Here is a 23,501-nt window from a genome sequence, read left to right as displayed (position 1 = left end):
GCCATATGCCATAGTTGGCCCAGATGAGGCCTGGATATGTGCTATTGCCAGCCACACATCAGGTTGAGTCATCGCCGCCATTGCATGCGGTAAATGGGCCAGAAGTATGTGGGAGATGTGGGCCACAACAGATGTAATTTGCTATCTGGGTATAATCTCCACACTAACTTCCGGTCTGAGAGAGCTGGCCTGGCGCGGCTGTCCTGAAACTGTCTCTGGCTCTTCGGCTCTGTAGTTAGATACCATTGTCCTAATCAGCAACAGCAACAAGTGTCAGCAGCTAGTATGCATTTACTCAGTCCACATTAGCAGAAACCACATAGCAACGCATTGGCAACCACCCAGCAATAATATAGCAACGTGCTAAAAAAATAGTCAGAACACCTTAGCAACTGCATAACAACACCCGGGCAAACATTTAGAACAAAGTAACTGTATGGCAATGATAAATCTCTAAGGAAAATTTAGCAACCGCATAGCAACAACCTGGCAACCATTCAAAACACTCTAACAACCATATAGCAACGTACAAACCATAATGAAAGCCTTAGCAAGCGCATAGCCTTGGTGATTCTTTTTAGTGACTCAAATTCCAGGGTATCCATTGACTTTGACCAGTGTGCGATTCCTGTACCTATTTGACTCCTATAAGCCTGCCCTTTTTGGTGAATAAAAACTTTTATGAATTATTTGTTTACTGAACTGACTCACTTAACTGAAAGTTAACTTTCCGACTCAAAACTCAATATTATTTTAAAAAATCAAATATTATTTGTGCAAACACAATTTAACTAAATGCATGTATTTATTTTTATGGTTGAAAATCAGCAACAAGTGTCCAGCTAGCATACAATTTGTTTGTTTGTTTTCATTTTCAAATTCTATTTATTTTACACTACAGTCAAGTTAGCAGCATAATTCACTTTGTTCTTCCATTGTGTTCTTTTTTATAGATTTAATGGCTTACTGTTAAATTAAAATGGAGAAAATATTAGCCTAATAAACAATGAGTAGGTGTTCCCAAACTTTTAAATGACTATTTTAACTGGTAGTGTGTGTTGAATGAGTTAAAGTGTCTGGTTCAATGTGAGTGGTGCAATTTCATCAAGACGACGCATGATGGCAGTGTTGCAGTTAGTTTTTTTGCTTGCCGAAAGTTGTGGCTGTTCATTCAAAGGGGTTGGAGGAGATGGGCGTTTTTCTGGGATAAGGTGATTATCACAGTGGGACTCCAGTCACCACTCCCCGTGCTCATGGAGCAGCAGTAGCCTAGTCTCAGTCAGTTTCACTGCACGAGAGAGAGACTCGTCCCACACTGCTCACGGGACACACAGACAAAAGCGCCGGGAACACGCGAGTCATCTTTCCCAATTTATTTAGAGCGGGATATCGCTTTGCCTTCAAAGGTGGATTAAAGGGGACATTTTAATCAAGAGCTGAGGCAAGTTATGTTTTCATTCATTTAAAAGTTGCTTTTTCATTCCGGATTAATATTTTGGGTTGCTAATTGAACTTCTATTCACAGCACATTCACTTATTCATTTATTGAGTCAAATTTATAAGAAAGAGACACAAGCGGCGATCATTTGTATATTCATTTGAACGGTTTCACGGTGAACTTACTTTAAGTTAGTTATTGAATATTGATGCAAAATGCGTGGTCATAAAATAAACAGAAAACCGCGTGCCGCATGAACTCTCAGAGCATCGGTTCTCGAGAAAACAGGATTGAAGTTTTATTCAGAGTGTAAACTGGATAATTGAGCTGCAGACTTAAACAATATCTGAAGGGGTTAAGGGAGGAAGGAACAAGAGCCTCGATTAATTAAAAAAAAGTTTCATGTTTGGGTCAATTGCCAAGCAACTGCGCGTTAACCTGAGACTTTTAAATGATAAAGCATAAAGAGCGCAACAGTATTTGCATGGATGGTAGATATGGCTACACACACACACACACACACACACACACACACACACACACACACACACACACACACACACACACACACACACACACACACACACACACACACACACACACACACACACACAGAGAGAGAGAGGGAGCGTCAATGGTCTTAAAGTTAAGTGGCAGAGACAAAGAAGCCTGAAGCCTGCTGAGTTTGAGCTGGATCTATCAAAACCCATGTACTTAGACCACTTTTTTTGTCCAATGTCTCCCACTTGTTAGTGGTGTGTGGCAGGACCAACATCACTACTGTTGCTCGTATAATGTTGGATTAAAGGTTTGTTCAAACCCTAAAAATTTATTAAACTTCAGCACGTAACTCGTTCCTCTCAGAACTTGTTACGGGCTTGAGTGATACAGGATAGGCTACCTGAAATAATTACTGGGAAGAGGTGTTGTTACTTTTCTATCAGATTTCCCCCCCCACCAAACTATAAAATCCCATAGACCTGCATCAAATGGACCTGAATATCGTAGAGACTTGTGGGGCAGATCACTAAGCGAACACCTTAGAAAATGTATATAATTACTCAGGACACAGAAACCACACAGCAACTCCTTGACAACCACCAAGAACACCCTAGCAATTGTACCAACATGCTAAAAGCACTCAGAACCACATAGCAATGCCCTAGAAACCATCTAGATTGAAGACTCTAGAATTCAAATCACCTGACAACCACTCAGAACACATCAACTGTATAGCAAAATGCTAAAAACACTCAGAACACCATAGCAACCGCATAGCAACACCCTGGCCACACCGAACATTTTAACCATATGGTAATTGTCTAAAACCCAATCAGAAAACCCAAGCAACAACTACTCCGAACACTTTAACAACCATATACCAACATGCTAAGGTGTTCTGCATAGCAATATCTTTGGAACCATATAGCAACACTGAACATCTTAGCAACTGCATAGCAACACCCTTGGAAACCACGGGACATCTTAGCGTTGTGGCAGTGAGCAACAGGCACTTGCCTTTTCTTCAGACAATGTTTACCCTGTTTTCTGATTTTTTGTTTCTTTCTATTACTTCTATGTTTCTGATAGCCATTAGACTTTCTTTTCCCTTTGATCTAACTTGATTTCCACTTTGACACTAAAAGCTACTTTGATCATATTGGTTTGATTCATTATCTTATTTGTTATTTGAGTAATTGTTAGTGCTATTTTAAGGATTGATGGGATAGATGATAAAATGGAGAAAGAGAAGGGCATTTTTTATTTATGTGAAGCACACACAAAGTAAAAACATATTTGTTATTGTAAAATTAAATGGTCTCCTGTCATGTTAGATCCCCATATTGCTGCCTGCAGAACGTACACTCTCGGTGAACTGAGTTTATGGTCTATGGAAACCGCTCATGGCCAACAGTTAGTGCCAAGAAACTGCTCATATTGGGCTTGGTGTAATGTATTTAATCAGTGTAACTGGAAACCGTTGGCTTTATGTTCTGGCTGACTCTAGTTTTTAATAACTTTCTGTGTATTTCCCTCAATGTTGACTTGTGAATCGTATAAATGCAGCAGGTATTTCTCTAAATCAGATGTATTTGTCTTAAAACAAGTTCACAAAGTATTTTCTCTTGCATTAAACTTTGTAGAATTGACAAGTACTGCATGTAATGCAATTTCTTTGCACCTTACTCTCACCTCATTTGGAGGATATGCATTAGTCCACCCACTGGACGCCTACAAATACATCGCTCTTCTCTGGAAAGGTGCTTTGCAAACCACAATCAACAGATGTGAGAGACTGAAGAGAGTGTTGACTTTTCAAGAGGGTTAGGTCTCTCAAGCTTCATGCAGTAGAGTCACTTTCTCTAATGGAATGGCCCTTTTCATCGAGGTCTCTACATTTAGTTTTTATAGAAAGGAATAGAAAATGTTTGGTTGAGAACTCTTCACAGATGAGTAAACTCAAAATCATTGCCCACTACAACTTAATATAAATAAAATAACAACATTGCATAATTCCCGAATGTAATTGTTATTCCGAGTCAGTCTCAGTGCGCTCTCAAAATTTTGCAGAATTGATATGCTATTCTTTAAGTAAGGACTTTTTGTAATAGATTTATAGGATACCATTGTTTCGATGGCATCATTTGCAATGCTTCATGGCATAAGAGGTTATTTCCCTTGTAACTTGAGTACATCGGTTTGGTCCTTTTGTCATTTTTCTCAGTACTTACCTTTTGCTTTGAATGTTGTGTTGTGACTCATGTTGGAGCTGGTTGGATTGCTAGCTTAGAACTGTGTGAAGAGTTTTGCCTTTGGAGAAAAAAGATTCTGAAAAATACTGTGAGAATCAGTGACGGTACTTTTCACCTTATGCTTTATGAATATGAGTTTGGACACCTTTCACCTACTAGTAGGTTAGTAGGCATATACAGAGAACAGACATAGGACTTGATTAGCTTTTTCATTGATTGTGGTTGGCGCTAACCACTTTATGAATATTCCTACTCCCGTACTATATAGCCGGAAAACAGTATGTGAAAAGAGTATTTCCTAAACAGTTGGCGAAAAGTAAATGACCTACTACTTCTGCCGAGATTCTGAAGTGCGCATTCGATGGACTTTTTTCTATCCCGTGAGGCCACAGAAGAGAAGTTCTAAATGGCAGTGGAGTGACTGTTACATGATAAAGCCAGCATGACAAATTAGTTAGTCTCAATTTCGTTCATACTGTATAGAATGCACTTTTTTTATTGTTCATGAAGTTCATTCCTAATCAAATGTACTACCTACTCCGATAGCATGCAATTTCTGACACATCTAAACTCTGCAGGATCTCTCCTCAGGGGCCAGATTTAAAGAACAATCAACAATCTTCACAATCTCCCATGACACCTTTAACCCAGGTGGAATTTATTGCTTTTTTTAAAGGATATTGGAATGAAATTTCACCGTAGCATAGCTCTTCTCCTGCCTGAACAGTTGAAAAATGAACTTTGTATGCACAAAATATAAAGTTATTCCATGTAGAGCATACTTCAGTGGAGTTAGGTCTGTTTTTTTTTTCCATTGGTTGGTGCCACACTCTGAAAGAGGAGTTCAACCAGAACACAAACATTGCTAAGTGTTCATCAGCTTCTCATGAATCAGCAGTGAGGATAAGAGCAACAGACTTGAGGTGGCTCTACTGTCTCAGAGCCTCACGTGTTGCCAGGGTCACGGTTTTCCTCACAATTGGGCTATTTTGAAAATGCAGTCAGATGTTAGTGAATTTGGAGTATTCTCTTTGCATAAAACATGCCCAAACTATCTACATATAATGGGGTGGCAGTGGCTCAGTGCTTCATGTAGGTTGTCTACAAACCGGAAGGTTGGTGGTTCTATCCCTGGTTCCACCTGACCAAGTGTCGAGGTGTCCATGAGCAAGACACCTAACCCCAGCTGCTCCTGACGAGCTGGATGGTGCCTTGCATGACACTGCCGTCGGTGTATGAATGGGTGAATGTGAGGCAATATGTAAAGCGCTTTGGTGGCCATGGGTTTGTTGAAGCGCTATATAAATGCAGTCCATTTACCATATAAGGCACACGCTTTCCTTGTGACAGCCTTTCGTCACTCTCATCAATGTCAAACTTGCCGCTGTTTGCAGACGGGCCTTTTATTAGCCAGCTGTACATGCGTGTATATCTGCGTTATTCAGAGAAACTTTGCAGCTGAACATATAGGCCTAACGCAGCTTTTCTTACTCTTTAACTGCATGATAGTAGGCTATTTAAGATTAAATTAAATTGTTTTTTTTAATACATTAATTATAAAATTTTATATATGGGTTATATAATACAATTGATGCAACATACTTCAATATAATTACAGTCGTGTCTTGTGCTAGGATGCAATGGTATAACTTCTTACCATGATTAGCTATGAGGCCGTACAGATTAAGTGCTTTTTGCGTGCGTGTGGTTTGTTGTTCCTATAATTTTGCTTCTATTTATACATTTTATTACAACATTTTTGATGAATCGTGATTTGTTCTTAAAATTGTTCGTATGCACATTTCACACTCAAATTTGTTTGTACACATGCTTGGTGAATGAGACCCAATGACCTCTGTTACTTCACTATCTCATCTCATGGCTAACAGCACTGGTTTCACTATGTAGAGAGAGAGATTATTTGTCACTGGGAGAACATAGACCTAAAGTTATTTTCCTCATGTGAAAACAGGACATAGTAATCCCTCTTTGGGTGCAGTTAGTGGAGAATACACGGATCGAAAGCATAATAGTATCAGGAGTTAAAGTTATTTGTAGCGAAGAATTATAATGTCATGTTTTCATGTGATGCTCAATTGAAACTATTGTAAAAGTAGCCTTTAAAGCACTCGTATTGTAAGCATATTTATAGAATACTGATGCTTTTAAATATAAGCCTATTTATGATACTTTATGATTGAGACTTTCAAACGCATGTCTTCATCTTCATTGACTTATTTTGGACATGAGTGAGCTTTTATGGTGTCTTAGCAGAAAGTTTATTATATTTTAGTTGCTGAAGCAAGACTTGGAGTTATGAACCAGCAATAAGCTTGTCACACACTATTTTAGTTTTATTACTATTATTATTTTAAATGATAAATGTCTCAAAGATGCAATTCAGGGATTCATTCTAAACTGCCAAGCCTGGCTCCCGTGGGATTGTGGAAAGTCAATCCGAGGGTTTACCCTGGAAACGGTGCAGACTCTCATAGCAGTTTTTCAGGTCACTGAGCATGCTTGCATATACTCACAAATAGCCACAATGGCTTTGCCCCATCGCTTCATTTGGATCCCAGCTGAAGTTGCCATCACCAGCCATGTGTCTGGCCCTTTATTCAGCGGTCTGTACTCGATTAAACCCTATTATGTTGTTAACTTGTTCCACTGGCATCACTAAGTGTCAGGTTAACGTTTTGGTTCTGCATTTCCAGATTTGTTTTACCTTTAGAAAGGGCATGGATTGATTTGAAATTGCTGAATCCTATTTATATTGAATCCTATCTTATTTTACTTAAATGTATTCTTATATGTAAATGGAGGGTCTGTTTGATCTCAGTTGTTTTAGTGTATGCATGTCTGGTTGTTCTAAGTGAAAGCTTAAAAGTGGGACTTTCTGCTCTGCCTTGTCCGTGTACGGAAAATCACACGTGGCTGTCTTCCAGGAATTTTAAATTATACATTATTGGTGTTGCACTTAGAAATGTAGGGCAGCTGCAGAGTTTTGGGTGTGGGCCAGTTCAGAAAGGTGACAGCCGGTCAATCCAGTGAAATACTAATGCTGATGCTGCTTCATTTTTAGGGCAGTCATGTAACTAAAAATACTACGCGGCTTAATCTGATGGGTTTATAAAGAGTTGTGGGGAGCTCTATGCGATGATTCTGAAATCTGACTTCAACAATGATGCCTTATTTGCTAATGCACATCAACTGCATCCAATTATGAGCAGAAAAACATGTCTGACCTGATGCACTTTATGGAAACTGCATGGCCCTTTTGTTTAAAGCAGCAATTCCTTTGCAATAGTGAAAATAGGAAGTAGTTTGTATCAGGGTGGGGCAACATAGCAAAAAATATATATGTATCACAATATCGTCTTGACGATATTCAGTATATCTTAGGAGAACCAACATTCAACCAAATAGCCATTGTTGCCTAGAGCCGTTCATTCATTCGTTCGTTCGTTCAGCCATCCGTTCGTTCATTCATTCAGCTTGTATGCTTTGGCTCAAATGATTAAAATTGTGTTTTTAAAACATTTTTTTTTAAATATGTTTTCTAAATCTTTGCAGCAATTCCATTAAAATAAATTAATTAATAAATACCACATGATGTGATGTCCTTGTCAGAAAAAAACGTAATCCTTCCTCTCTTGATCTGTAGATTTATTCTGAAGGATTTATTATATCGTCCATGTACTCCAGTGCTGTTTAAATGTAGTTATGTCATTGGGGGGTATCTGGGCTACTAGGCTACCAGCACACATTCACATGCTTATTGAGGATCGCACCACGCTTTTGGAAATTTTAGTAGAACAACCATTTCCAATTTTTTCCACTTTTGATGGGACCTACATTCTGATGTTTCTCCCTACTGTAATCTTTCCTTCTAGAATGAATGTTATGACCCCCCCACACACACACACCCCCCACACACACCCCCCACACACACCCCCCCCACACACACACACACACTTGCAGCTTTAATACCACATATTTGGTGGTGCCTGTTTATTACCTGGTTTCCTCCTGGCTTGTTTTTCTGCTCTTCCTGTATAAAGTCACAGTATAAATTGTCCATTTGTGCCATGTGGCATACAGGCAAAATAAAATAAACCAAAATATATTAAAATAAATAAACAAGTTTTCATATAAAGTCTGTCTATATGAAACCACATCTTTACCATTAAGTATTTGAAGCAGTGATGATCATGGATTAAAGAATTCAAAACACTGGTTTTCTGAGGAGAATGTTTATTGGCCAATAATTTGCCCTTCCAGAGCAGCCGGTATTCAGCCGGTATTCAGTTAGACTTGTAGATTTTGCCAGGAGTTGCTATGCAGTGGGGAGAGCGAGCCCTGGAATTATTCTCTTTACTCTGGAACTGCTGGATACATCCAGGGTTTCTCCATGTCTTGTATGACCTTTAGTCTGTGGTCCTTTCCACTGTCCTTTTTCACAGGTAGCTGATTATATCCCCGGCTGCTTGGATACAGCTGTTGCCAAGACACAAATTGAGCAAGACATAGAGATAGGTGGTTTCGCCCACTATTATTCGACAGCAGAGATAATGCAAAACAGAAAAACAATTCTAAAAAGCTTAATTGTTCTATCCTTGACTGAGATAACTGTGATTTTATTAGCAGTCAGGGTCATACAGTATATGTATATCATAAGCAAAACAATATTGACTGATTTTAGCACTTTGATCATTTCCGTCAGTGTTTAGAGTGCAGAAATTAACAATATTGGCAAAAATGGCATAAATGTGGCAGAAAAGTATGATCTGTGTACGATACTATTGTTATCTAACAAGATCTCTATTGTATTTAGATCTCTTATTTAACATTTTGAGTTTTTTAACGAGATTTCATAAAATTCTATTCTAAGTAGGGGTGTGCGTGTGTGATAACACGATTTTAGATTGGGAACGATTAAAATGTTTCCACGATCTGCTTTTGGTGAAATATCGTAGTATCGTGCTACAGTGCACATTATATCAGTTGCAGTTCTGGCCCCTGCGTCCCAACATACTGCACAAACTGACATAATTCACATAATAAATTCACGTAGCAATGCAGCGGTAGTTACAATTCTTGTAGTTGTAGTTAGCGGTAGTTAGTTCTTCGCAATCACTAAACTTTATTTGCATTCATCTTGCCCAACCCGACTACTCTAAATGCGTCTCTATAGCACACAGTGTGTTTATCGTGCAATTTATACGCGAAAATTAGTTTTTACGTGCATAGGATATGCATGGGTAGGTTAGGGTAGGTTTAGTAGTGGTGTGGGGTGCGTGTGTATTATACGTTTGGTTAGGATTAGTGGTGTGGGGTGCGTGTGTACACGTAATGAAGTGCGTATCAAATGCATGCGAAAACTGTGTATCATATGCACGTAAAAACTAATTTTTGCGTATAAATTGCACGATAAACAATGCGTGCTATAGAGACGCATTTTCATGAGATCAGGCTGCCTCGCCAGTTAGGCTTTTTATGTACCACCACTGTTCTGATATAAGCTTTTCTGAGCTCGTACACCCAAAGTGCATTAATAACCTGTCAAACAGAGCATGCCTACTAAACTCTTATCGGATGTGTGTGTGTATTAGATCCGTGCAGCCTAATAAACATTGTGTCAAAAGCCTTGCGAAGAAATAATCAGTTTGGGTTTCTTGCCCTTATCTCAGTGACTTTTTTTTTTTGTCATTTTCACAAACCACACATAAATGTTATCATCTCAAAACTACAAACTTTTACATACATGCTGCTGACATATTATTGTAGCAGAGTTTGTGCTGAATACAGTGTAATAAGACTTTAGCCATGAAAATGTCACAAGTAACAGAAATAAGCACAAATGTTAGAGCATGTCAGAACACCTCCAGGACCCAGAAAACACCTCAGACCCCAGAGGGTTAATGGTAATAAAACAAGAGATAAAGAGAAAATCACTTCCTGATCTTAACTGAATAACTTCAGTAGCTTTAATAAAAATCAATGTGTATTTAATTCATAACGTGAACTCTATGTAGCGTTTTATTTTTCAAGATATGTCAGATGTCTTTTTTTACAGTCTCTAAAGCAAGTTTTGTTAATTGTTTAGCTAATGTTTAGTGTTATTTAAGGGTTATTTAATATCTAGTGCTTTAGTATATGCAAAGTCTGTGCAGTTACTTTTGTTTATTTTTTTTAATTAGTTAATAGGTATAATTTTATTACTTTTTTGTATGTGCTCCACACTATTTTATATTATAAGATATTATCCCATTTATTAAAAAAAAAAAAAAAAAAAAATCGTCTGAAATGACTAGCACAGTTTTCATTTCTGTATAGATGTTCCAACAGGAAGTAAAGGTAGCAGTGGCATCAATGTGCTCATGACTTTTGTTTAATGTGTTGTAGTTTATTTCAGCTGTGATCCACGATCTGCTACTATATATTGTTAGTTGCTGACAAAACATATTAGGGGAGGGACATTTCCTTCTAGAGATATAATTTGATTGGGCAAAACTTTGTATGATTGTATTGTACATTATCTGCTAAATGTAATGCCAACATTTATGAGTACACTAGTAGATAAAAAGCCAAAGTCTGATTTCAGTTTAATGGGCTCTTTTTTAATTTCTGACACCAGGGCAGCAAAGTCTGAAAGTTGATGACTAATTCCACCCTAAATACTGCAAGCTTATCAGTCCAAGATCTGGTGTTGTCTTTCACCTCTTAATCCTTCATTTACATTCAACTTTTTCAGTCATGCTTTTCAGTGCACGCAAATGACACTTGTTTATGTTATCAACAAACCACAATGTATTACACTGTCTGCCCTGTATTTGGGACTTGTTTGACTAGGACTGGCGAGGCTGGGTGCTTTGTTTGTTTTCGCTGGGAGTGAAAACGTAGGCTCTTATTGGAGGAGCTTTATGCTGAGCACTACACTTTGCCATTGCCCATTTGTTTGAACAGTGCATAGGGGGTTTAGGGGCTCGGTAAAGCCTGGTATCAAGGCCCTGAATGCAATTGGCACCTGGATTAGTGACCGGAGAAGGGAAAAATTAGCGCACCTAGCAGTTTAGCTGTTTAACTGTGAAATCACAATTTAATGTTACGTGATAGGTTTGCTTAAAGTAAACATTTAAATAAAGTTTGTTTTGCCGTAAACAAATCACTTTGTTTAGTGATTTTGATGTCTCTACCCCTTAAACGTCTTGGGAGTGTCTATGGGTCATCAGCTGGGACAAGAGTTTTTTTGTTACATAATTCCCGGTGGAATATCTTGTGTCCATAGTGTAGTGTCCTGAACAGAACTGAACATTGCCAGTCCAGTCAAGTGCTGCTTTGCAAATACAGAATTATTTTAGTTTAGAAGTGCAAGAAGCTGATGGTGACGTTTTATCAGTATGAACAGACATCAGCATTAATGCACCGTGGAAGGACCGCGCATAGAATGCTGGGTTAGATGGGTCAGTGTCGTGATAAATAATAGTGTCCAAACAGTGGTGGATAAAATCTTAAACTCAATTGAAAATGCATGTGCCAAATTGTTTTGAAATGTTGTCTTGATATTCATGTTGTTTTCACATGGTTTTATCTTTTGCATCATTTAGTGGTGTAACCAAGTAATTTTCTACCATACAGAATTTGTCAGACAAAAGGTTTTCAAATAACACAATCAAAATTTGGTAATTCAAAAATGTCAATTGGTTTAAAAAAAATACGAATTGGTAATAAGATTTTTTTTTTTCATTTACTTAATCTGGCTCGTTGGCTCCTCATTACAAAGTTGGTAATACCACAGTTACATTTTTAGATTAATCCTCCAGTCCGCTAGCCTGGTTGACACCAGACCCTTCTCAGTTGTAACTGAGTCTGTGGAAGGTTCATTCACAGCCCATTTCCAAAAGGGCTTCACCAACGGACGTCGCTCAAATGCCTCTGTGCGCAATTGGATACACCTAAAACCAATCAGAGCTATCGTCGTCGTGTAAAGCCCGCCTCAACATTTGTGATTGGTGCCTCGATTTGGAAATATTGGAAATGGGATTGAATGGGCTCTAGGCCAGACTGACTTGCAGAGCAAATCTCAAATTTGCCGGAAGTTCGTCTGTGTTTTCACAGGCTACCAGTCCGCAACATTATTTTAAAACAATTGATCTACTATTTAGTTTTTTTTTGTTTTCATATTTTAATGTTTAGTTTAAATTTTAATTTTAGGTTATGTTTTAAGTTTTTTTTTTTATGTTTGTTTTTTTATAAACTGGTTTTAGTGCGTGTTATTTTAGTTATTTAAACAGAAATGAGAATATTTTTATGTGCATATGTAAATTATAAATGAAATTAATGGTTTTGGTTTTAGTTAACAATAATATCTACAAAAATATCAAAATTCATTTCTTTATCAAAAATGTATAACGTTTATCATCATTGAAGAGTTGTATTCAAGCCATTTGTCAGTATAAATTGTATTTTTAATGTATTTTGAAATAATCTATATACAGACATACATCTAGGTCAATGGAGGTAACGTATAAGTCAAGGCCTACAGTTTTCTGATATATAATTGTCTAACTTTCTTTCTAGGGGGTGCTGTCCAAAATGGAGGTGAAGACATCACTTCTCGACAATATGATAGGGGTGGGCGACATGGTCCTGCTTGAGCCCCTGTCAGAAGACACCTTCATTGAGAATCTAAAGAAGCGGTTTGATCACAACGAGATTTATGTAAGTAATGAATCCATTCGTTCAGTCGTTTTTTGATTTAATATCGAAAGTAGAAAAGTTTTGAGACTAATATAACTTTGCTTCCCATTTATTTAAGTACTTTGATGCCAAAGCAAAAACTCCTAACTACTAAAGTTCAAACATTATTAAAGACAAATGAACAAACAGTAAAAATAAGAATACATTAAAACATAGATAAGTACTATAGAACAGTTAGAAATAGTAAGGTCTAAGAGTAGTATTCAGGTAGGGAAATGTAATCTCTTGTTTGACCAGTGGCAGATACTGTGAGTGTTAAGGAAACTGATTTTCAATATTTTTTAGCATAACTTACACACTTCATTCTTAAAGGGAACCGTTTATGCAAAATTTACTTTGTTTTTTGAACACAATTGTGTCCTCGTTGTGTGTACGTAACCACCATATTATGGCAAAAATTAATTTGTTATTTTCTCCATAAATCAGAAACAGTGTCTCAAAATGAGTTGTTTAGGAATGCACTCCATTGTGACGTGAGTTTGCCATATTAGCTTAGCTCCTCCCCTGCGTGAGCTGTACTCGGTCGTTCATCTCCTCTTCTGTGAGATTCACTTTTAACAGCATAGACATTAACAGGTACTGTACATTAAACTGCTGTCACTTTAATACACCGATCTAATATACACTTGCGATTTCTTTCCCAGCTGTTTACGTTCACAGACATAACCGACTGTGTTTGAGAAGTGTTTTTGACAACCTTGTGTGTATTTGACAGTTTAAGTTCAGTAAGATGCAAAAGAGTGCTCAGAAAAACTTATATCAGACGTTTAATCTGATATCGCTTTAAAACACATGCAAATAAAAAATTCAAAAACAAATAGGTGTCCATACCCAATGTATCCAAGGCATGAAATGATGTAGACCACAATATATTTGTTCTTTGTGCAACTTATTTTTCTTGTTAGCACGTTATAGTCAAATCAACCATAAATTAAAAGTCTGTCATTGATTTAGTCTCTCTCAAGCTGAATTTACAGTCTCACACAGCTCGACATTTCACTGAGCTCCAGAAAGGACAAAACGGTGTCAAAGTGTTCCATACAACTTGTGCACTATTTTTCAGTTTGTTATTAACTCATTCTATGGAAAATGACAAAGGTGGGTAAATAAATACTAATGAATTAATGGGTGAATGTTTCCAAAAATGAAAATTCTGTCATTAATTACTCACCCTCATGTCGTTTCTAAACCCGTGAGACTTCCATTCAAATGAAGATATTTTTTAAGAAATCTGAGAGCTTTCTGACCCTCCATAGACAGCTACGCGACTACCACTTTAAATCATTAAAAAGTTCATAAAGAGATCAGAAAACTAAACCATATAAATTGAGCAGTTTAGTCCAAATTTTCTGAAGAGACTCGACCGCTTTATATGATGAACAGATTTAATTTAGATTGAACTTTTATTCGCATATAAACATTGATCAGCGAACATAAACCGAAGCTCAACTGAACCTGCTTGATACGCAAGAACAAACCTCTTGCTGAAGCTCAAACGTGATTAATTAAATGTGAATAAAAGCCTAAATTCAATCTGTTCGTCACAAAAAGCGATCATGTCTCTTCAGAATATTTGGGACTAAACCACTTAATTCATATGAATTAGCTTTCTGATCTCTTTAGGAACTTTTTTAAGCGTAGAAGTGTAGCTGCCAATGGAGGGGCCGAATGCTCTTAGATTTTATCAACTTCATTTGTGTTCTGAAGATGAACGAAAGTCTTACGGGTTTGGAACGATATGAGGGGCAGTAATAAATGACAGAATTTTCTTTTTTTGGATGATCTCTTTAAGCTTATTGTACAGTTCATGAAGTTTCTAGGAGTGTCTCCACTCTCAGTATCATCTATGTATGCCAAGAAGCTTACATCATTGTCCATCATATCACTTACATTTCACCAATACTAACTTAACAAAGAGTTATCTCCTTATCTAATCAATGTCCTGTAAAAGAGACTATGATGGGTCCAGTTTCTTACAGCAGGCAATAAGAGCGGAAGTATGAAACAAAGGTCTTTGTATTTAACGATATCATTAAACTTTGCTCGGTATAAAATAACTGCAAGAAATAACAAATGTATTAATGGGAATGTGTGTATTTGCACATTTAGTGTTAAGGAAAACATGTGGTTGTGTAGCTCAGTTTTTTAGTGATGGTCTTTATTAATCCACAGTTGCTCGTTCTGCCAAAATGTAGGTGCACCAGCTCTCATTTGGACTTTGGCCTACTCCTGTTCTAATGCACCGATAGTGGTCTCATCTCTAGTGTCCCCGATGTCACCATTGTTGAGTGTTTAAATACATCTGGGAATGGGAGGATGCTATCATTATTCCTCATAGAAATGAGAGATGTCAGTCCTATTCTGTTTGTGTGAAAGAAGAATCACTCTGAAGTTAATAATACTGAAGAATGTTTTTTTTTTCTCCATGAAAAGTTCATGAAAATCATAAAATCACTATGGAAAGTTCCATGTCATCAAAACTATGAAATAAGATATGTATATATTATAAATAACAATGTATGGGAATTTAGTTATTTCCTCAAAGTTGCCAACGTCTGTCTGATTTATTTGGTAGTAATAATAATAATTAGTACTGATTTCCCTTCTATGTAGTTAATCTAATTTTCATTTGTATTATTTAGTTACTTTGTAATGTACTTTTTTATATTTTAATGTAAACTATTCATTTTGTTTTGCAAAGAAAAAAAAAAGATATAGGCACAAATTATGTCTACAAATTTTAATTTTAGCAATTTAGTTCAAAAAGCTTTTAAGATAAATTCAGTTGTTGGAATTGTCCCAATGTGTCCAAACTTATTTGATGGTTAGTGTATGCCTTGAGGGATGTCTGTGCTTTTGATTTATTTTTTTTGTCTTCAACTTTCACTTGATCTGTCCATTTACAATTGTTTTTTATATCTTAGGCATTCATTATGCCTCTTGTGAACACCTTGACAATAGGCTGTTGCCATGGGAGAGGTCTGATCCTCCAGCTGCAAGCTTTATGCAACACTCACTGTAATGAAAGTTGTAGAAATAGACATTGTTCTGAGGTCTCTCAGACATTTAAGATTTGCTTTTTTTAACGTGACAAGTTGAAAATTTGTTGTAGTGTATACGGAAAGAACGACTTCTAGAAAGAGAAGCTGGAATAAATAATTCAATGTTTGTATAAGTCTTCTGAAATGGACTACTTCAGACACAGTTGTCCATACTGGCCACTTTTGACCACCCTGTGATGTTGATGCTTCCTGGGATTCCGAACATTTTTGTTTGTGTTCTCTTGTTCAGTTGCTTGCGGGCCCCCCGCCTGTCTGAACAATACCCAGGAATTCCCATCTGGATCGTGCAGACGGAGGCATATTGTAGCGTTACTCCCCTACACTGCTGCCGCCACTGTTCCTACAACAGAATGAGCCAGCAAATGCGCTTGCTGATGTCTGTGTCTCACAGCAGGGGATGAACTAGATTTGACAAGTATAAATACTGTGAACTTTTAGGGTTGTCACAATAGCAGTACAAATTCACAATTACCATAATTTTCATAATTGCACCGTTTTTTTTTTTTTCGTTTTTTCATAATGACTGGCTTGACCCGTTCACAAACAGTGTCCAGTGACAACACTCGGGTACCAAAATTAGTCTATATACTATAGATTGAATATATGACTGGTTGTGTTGTCTCAACCATCTCGTATCTGGTATTTTCACACATTCTCATGCTTTCATTTTCTTATTTGTTGATCAGTGGTTCACTGCTTCTTTCACTTTCCTCCACAGACATACATTGGCAGTGTGGTGATCTCAATGAACCCCTACAAGTCCCTGCCCATCTACACAGCAGAAAAGGTGGAGGAGTATCGCAACAGGAACTTCTATGAGCTCAGTCCACACATGTGAGTTTAGAATCCTTCTCGTCCATTGAACCTCTGTGTCGCAATATTACAATTGGTTATTGACTGATGTTTGCAAATGTATTTATTTTTATTGTTTATATTTCATATTATTTTTCCACTCATTTTCCAAACAGCTTGTCCTATGCAGGGTAGCCTATACCAGCATCTCAGGCCGTAGGCAGGGATTGTTTCTTTCTACTTTAACATTTAGCTTTTAGCACTAAATTTAGGAACAGTTAGCAATAAATACAGCAACGATTCTAATCTTTTGGGAGCACTGTCCAACAGAGTCACTGGGTCCTAGTTAAACGATATAAGCGCACGGTGCAAGTGCACTTACTGTAGGGCGTGTCGAATCCACTTTTGCTGGTTTTGCATTGACGGGAAAAATTGTCTAAAAGGGTTGTCCCTATTCTCTTAATGAGTAATGGGTGTGTTTTTGGCGTAACGTGCAATAATCCAATCAGTTTCATCTCACATTCCCTTTAAAAGCCAGTTACGCTTGCGCCATGGCAGATTTGCTATTTACATGGTGGAATTTACAAGCGGAAAAACTTGATTTCTTTACCAGAGAGGAAACAGATCTGCTCGTGTGCGAGGTTAAAGTGACCAAGCAGACCATCTACGCTGGGACAAAGTGTATGCGCGTTGTGGACCTGCCTATAGGCGCACATTACTAACGCGCTCTTTAAATAACAAAAAAACTATTGCGTGTCCATAAAAGCGTGCTGTTCTGAAAACGTGGTGTGTTCAGGCGAATTGTTGAAATGTTGCTATTTTGAGGCAACTGAAATAGATTTTATTTCATTGACTTTAGACTAGGTTTTTGTTGGTCTATTTCAGTTGGCTCAAAATAGCAACGCGTCCACACACCTCGTTTTCAGACCAGCACGCTTATGGGTGCACAATTGGGTGAAAATACATATGCTATTTAAACAATGTGGCGCAGGACATGAAAATGATAACCGCGTCGGGCTGAAACTAGCAAAAAACACTGCGCCTGGTGCCCCATTGTGCCGTGTGTATGATAGGGCCCACTATCTCGTTTCTTCTAGGCTTTCTGGTCAGCAGAGCGCAAACTTTAGAAAATAGGTTCAGACATGAATACACAGGGTTGGAAAAGCCATGCAGATTTAATAAAGCACTTTTATCAATAATAATGCGAAAGTCCCCCAGCGGTGTCATGTTTGCAGAAGTGCTTTTGCAGAGTAGTTGTTCATAAACAGAGTGTACTCCATCCACACGACCCCTGAGACATGTTGTCCAGCCCTGCTGGCGGGGGAGGGGCTACTCCAGCTCACTGTCCTGTCCTGCTCCAGCTAATGACCATCTGTCTCTCTAGTGGGCTGCTAGCCGCCTGACCAGACTGCCAAATCAAAACAAAGCAGTCTGCTTTGTTTGATCGGCAGATGCACACTTGCCCTCTGCAAAACATCATAGCCCGATCTAACTCTCAAAACAAGAATCATTGAGATTGGAATGGATGTTCCAATACACTTTTCCTACTCATTCTATACACTCTCCCCTGGAAAAAGAAAGTTCAAATAAACAGCTGTGTACAGCTGTATTTTCTTTCCCAATATTATTATTTTTTCCTTTATGATCTTTTGATACTTTCGCCTGTACAGTATATTCATAGTTTGCTCTCCTCGTGTTTCTAAATTGATCTCTCTTCTGTTTCTGGGATCATCATGTTCATCTGATCTATTTTCTGTGGTATGCAAGTTCTCCTTCAGTCTTAATTCCTTCCATATTCATATGTTTTAGTCTCAGCACTGTTACAGTGATGTCAGGGTCGATGCTCCTCTGATCTGAAGCCAGGCTCTGAGCTCATTCCAGGGCAGCTGCTTTTCCTGTCATGCCTGAGAAGCGGACCTTTTAGATGGCTCTGGGTTTACAGGCCTCCCGGGCTCGTACATTCAGGCGTCCTGGGACAATTGGCCGTAACTGGTTCTGTTAACAGCACAAGTTAGGCTGTATTTATGATCATCACCTCATCACCTCTGTAAACAGAGCAGTAGCGAAATGGCCCAGAGCCACTGCGCTCAAACTGCTGTCAAGCTTTTGGGTGAGTTTTTGTCAAGTCTGTGCTTGTTTTATCATTTTCAGAAATATTATGAAGAGCCTAGTGTCATATAGCCAGACTTTTAACTTGTGGAATAAAGGTGTATAATACTTAAACAAAGCTATGTGCTATCATTCCCATTGATTTCAATGGCAGTTGCTCAGCTGGTGAAGGACCCCCTGCAAGTGTACAATTTGAAATCAGCCCTCTTTGCTCATGGGCACTTTTGCAGTCAATGACCTTGAAAACTGAAGATAGTTTAACAACACGATGAATGCAATGGATGCTGTTTAGTTGCATCATGAACGTCATACAGACATAAACACATTATTACATGTGCAGGGGTGTCCAATCCTGCTCCTGGAGGACCACTGTCCTGCAGAGTTTAGCTTCAATCCTAATTTTACACACCTGAACAAACTAATGAAGTGGCGTGTTCCAATTTGTGTACTTGTGCACTATGCTGTTTTGTAGTATAGATAGTGAGTAATGTGTTCACACTGAAAATTCCCCCCCAAAAAAGTGCACTTTAAATACCCGAATTATGCAAAAATTAAGTGTGGAATGTTGGACACTTCTTGCACTCAACTTTGGCCTTCCAGAAGACAGACTGGACACCCTTATTTAGTGGACTATACAGTATAGTGGAGTAGTATAGGGAATAGGGTATAGGGAGCAATTTTATATACAACCTTAGAAACTTCCAGGCAAGTTGTAGCTTAACTCTTTAATACATTGGCCCTCCAGGAGAAGGATGGGACACCATGGTCATAGTGTATAGTAAGTTTTAGACCTAAGAATAATTCTTATCTTGGATGAGAGGCTTGGATTAAGGTCTCTTTTAATTAGGTCCTACTCAAAGACTGTGAGGTTTTTCAGGACTTTGTAAAAGACTCCATAATTTGATTTTAATCTCCAAGTCAGGCCATCTGCGTGGGGTTATTTTGGTAGACCTTGTGTAAAATGAGACTGACAGGGTTTGGAAGTTGTCCTTGCCTAATAATCTTTTCCTATCCATTAAGAGGTCACGCTACCCTTATCGTTTTTAACAGCTGTTCATGACCATTGGGGTTTATTTGCTGTATAGTGATACTGTATGTGATGATTGCTCTTCATCCACTGTTAGGGGTGTAATGATACAATCATGTCATGATTTGATATGATTCCCAATACTGTGCTCACGATACGATACTATTGTGATACTTTAAGACAAAATAAAGAAGAGGGATTTATTATTATTGTTACTTCGAAGACATATTGTAACAAGTTAACAAAAAATGTACTGTTGATTAAAACGCAAAAAAATATATGGACATGAACTTGAATGGGCTTGGACTTGTTCCTGGTCCCCAATGCATTATACTGTATATTATATTCAACATTAAATCTAGTAGTTTAATGTAGTACTGTGAAATAGTATGCGGCTTTAAATGCAGTAATTCATTGGATCTCTTTTACACAAGTCGAGCACGCACACTCTCACTGTGTCCTGCCTCTGTTTGGATGACTCCGCTGTTTTAAGACCAGGTGATTTTGAATCCTGTATAAACAGTGTGTTTTTGAAAGAGGGCAGAGTGTGCAGATGAGCTTGAGGCATTGAGAGCTCAAATGCCCACCTGTTTTTAACAGGACGTGTCCACTTGCAATAAATCTATTGTTAACCAATCAATTGTAAAGGTTTTATCTCTACGGGTTTGTTGGAACTGGTAGCTGAGCTTCAGCGATGATCAGAGCCATGGAGACAATAAAGTGTCTGAGACCACCATGCTCACTAATCACCACAGATGGTCGCGTGTTTAAAGACACTCACTGGAGGTGGCAAACATCTGCTGGTTGCCACTATATCTTAACAAGAGCTATGTGCCCTCACAAGAGGTCTTTATAATAGGGCAATCTGACTGCCCAGAGAGAAGACTGGTGCAGGACTTAGAATGGTAAGAAATTTGTTTGCGAAATCCAACTCTGTAATTTCATGGTGTATTTGTAATTTTATATTTGTTCTAGTATTGTACTGGTTCATGGTAAAAAAGCTAGCCATATCGTTCGCCAACCACGGTTCGACACACACCGTGGTTAATCTCAAATCTCAAAAGTGTTTTGGGGGAAATAAATGCGCCTCAGAAAGCATGTGAAAACTAAATACAGTTCTCCTTCTCGTTGTGTTTCGCTTGAACAGACACATTCACACAGTATGTCCAAAGCTTGCCTGTCTTGGCGAGTATCCTAGCAAACATTTAGTCAGTTATGTGTGAACGTAAGACACTTGTACAAGTATCACTTTTGGATCCATACATTGTCTTGACTGAATAACTTTTTGTAACTTTAATAAGGATTGATCTTTTATTTAATTTATACAGTGACGATTAAATGCAGTGTTATTTTACATTTGATTACTTTATTCAATTTCTATACCTGAAACCTGTTAAAGCATTGGTTATTTCATTTGTATTTATAAATTGTATTTGCTTATAGTTTGATTATTTGTTCTTATTTTCTATATTTTCGTTTGACTTGTTTGTAGTCAGTAGTTTTTTCTGTTCGATTTATATCATGGTTTTAGGGTCTGGGTTCAGTGTGCTAGATAGAACCATTACACCTGTAATTTGTTCTAGTTTTTTTTCTCTGTATTTCTCCTCTGCTCTAGCTTGTTTCCTGTAAACATGGCGTTGTAAACTAAGAATATTGTTGACTCTGTGACCAATTGGTTATGCTGCTCTATTGTAAGTCGCTTTTAATAAAAGGGCTAAATCCATACATGTAAATGTTTTATTATTGTTATTATTATTATTACAACAACTGTTTTGTATAAGTGATATAAAAACATATGCTTCAGAAAAAAATGCATGCATTTGGAGATGAATAGTGGATTTTATCAGAAGGCAAAAATTGTATTCGATGGGGTGCTTGGAAATGCAATGCATTGGATCTTATCTGACCGCTGGAATGTGAGCTTGAACTTTGGTGTTGAGATGGTTGTAGTTAATGACCCAGCGTGAATGTGAAACTCTTCATTCTGGCAACCACACATGGTTCAAGAGCCCCGGTGTCACCTCTCCCTCCCAAACACTTTTCTGCCTTCTTTGGCTTAGTGGCCATCTGAGTGGTAAGAGCAATTCAGTCGAATCAGACTGTGAATGAGTTTGTCTGCGTTCAGAATTCCTGTCTTTTTTGAGGGTTAACTGTCCCTTTCAATGGTCTTTATGACATCTCTGTCTGAGGTTAATGCCGAATGTTGTCTCATGTGTTCAGCACATTTTGCTCTATTGCTTTACTAAACAGAGCTTTTTTTATATAATTCAGGACTGAAAGTGTTCTCTGGAACATCTCAATTCAGACACCCATGTAATCCTATTCTTAAATGACAATGATTCGATGTCTATTAAACCTTTGACAAGTAGATCACAGCGGAACATTGAGATCTGCATTTGCCGTTGACCTGAGCACGTGTCGTTTAGGTATGGGACAGTCTTCTCAACCATACAGTATCAGTATTACAGTACTAGTACTGTACTATTACAGTAGTAGTATTCTGTAATACAGTATTATTTCTGTTACAATAATTCACATTATCACAGAAGGACTGGTTCACAGAAGACTCAAATTTGGATATAAATACTGATGTCTACGGCAGAGATCAAAATAGAGTAAATCACCTTTGAAAGTAACTTGACACTTCAAATAAAGATTTTATTAATTACATTGTTACACCAATAGTTGGCGTCAAGTGACGTGAAAAAAAGTTAATTAATCTGTTGAAATGAACGATTCAATGACTCAAAGTAAATCATTATTAATAATTCACATTTTTTTAACATTATTTGTTCTTTAGATATTCCTTTTTAAAAGAAAAAAAGTATCGGCCGTATAGAAAGTGACCCACATTTGGTTTTTGACCATTGAAAATGTGTACAATTTACTCATGGAGTCACATTAACATGTCCATATCTCTGGGACTGAACTGCCGAGTGCCTTGAAAATGAAGATGCCAAAAGGAAAGTTTGTTAAGAATCTAAAAGATGTCTTTAATACTTCCTGTTACAAGCATGCAAACTACACAAGAAGTGCTTTTTGCCAGATTTAAACTCACTATTGGCAATAATAAAACCAAGATTGCTGAAGAATTTACTAATAGACCTACCAATCTCTAGAAAAATGGCAGCATCATTTTATTTTTACACAGTCATTTTTACAGCCCTCTAATTTGGCTACAAATCTTAGGTGAAAATTGTAATTTTGTGACTTACAAAATAGTTGATTACGCAGTAGATATACATCTGTGACATTTAATCTTTTGGCTTTAATCACAATTTATGTTTGTCTTTCTACAGAAAAAAATATTAACAAAATAAAACATGGGAGCTCTGGTTGAGTTGACACGGAATGGCGTGTTTTCTTTACAAAGTTGCATCGGCAACTACTGGCCTGACATGAATTACAGTGTTGATGTAGTGTTTACCTATGGGCTCTTGCTTTTGTAAGACTGTTCACCGATCCTTAGGAACTTACCACTCTAAAACATCCTGTAAAATCCATCCTTGCAAAGGTCCTGCTCGATCCTCTTGTTCATAAACGGTCTCTGGGCCTGAACC

The 23,501-nt window shown here is 37.7% G+C and overlaps 1 protein-coding gene across 6 annotated transcripts in view; it reads left to right on the top strand.

The window, feature by feature from the left end:
* Window positions 1–1,136: 1,136 nt before the first annotated feature.
* myo1b (myosin IB) overlaps window positions 1,137–23,501 on the top strand; it is an 86,855-nt gene continuing 64,490 nt past the window's right edge. For 5 of the 6 annotated variants that reach the window (XM_079619357.1, XM_079619355.1, XM_079619354.1 and 2 more), the window contains exons 1-3: window positions 1,199–1,441; window positions 12,772–12,912; window positions 16,732–16,847. In XM_079619357.1, the coding sequence (XP_079475483.1) occupies window positions 12,787–12,912; window positions 16,732–16,847 (242 nt within the window). In that variant the 5' untranslated portion in view covers window positions 1,199–1,441; window positions 12,772–12,786. Of the gene's footprint in view, window positions 1,442–12,771; window positions 12,913–16,731; window positions 16,848–23,501 lie in introns of all 6 variants that reach the window. The other variant, XM_079619358.1, reaches the window with a different exon arrangement.

The sequence above is a fragment of the Phoxinus phoxinus genome (assembly GCF_949152265.1).
Source record: "Phoxinus phoxinus genome assembly, chromosome: 7".
In the NCBI taxonomy this organism is placed as follows: domain Eukaryota; kingdom Metazoa; phylum Chordata; class Actinopteri; order Cypriniformes; family Leuciscidae; genus Phoxinus; species Phoxinus phoxinus.
The sequence above is the reverse complement of the archived record's forward strand: the minus strand, read 5'-3'. Positions and strand labels throughout refer to the sequence as shown.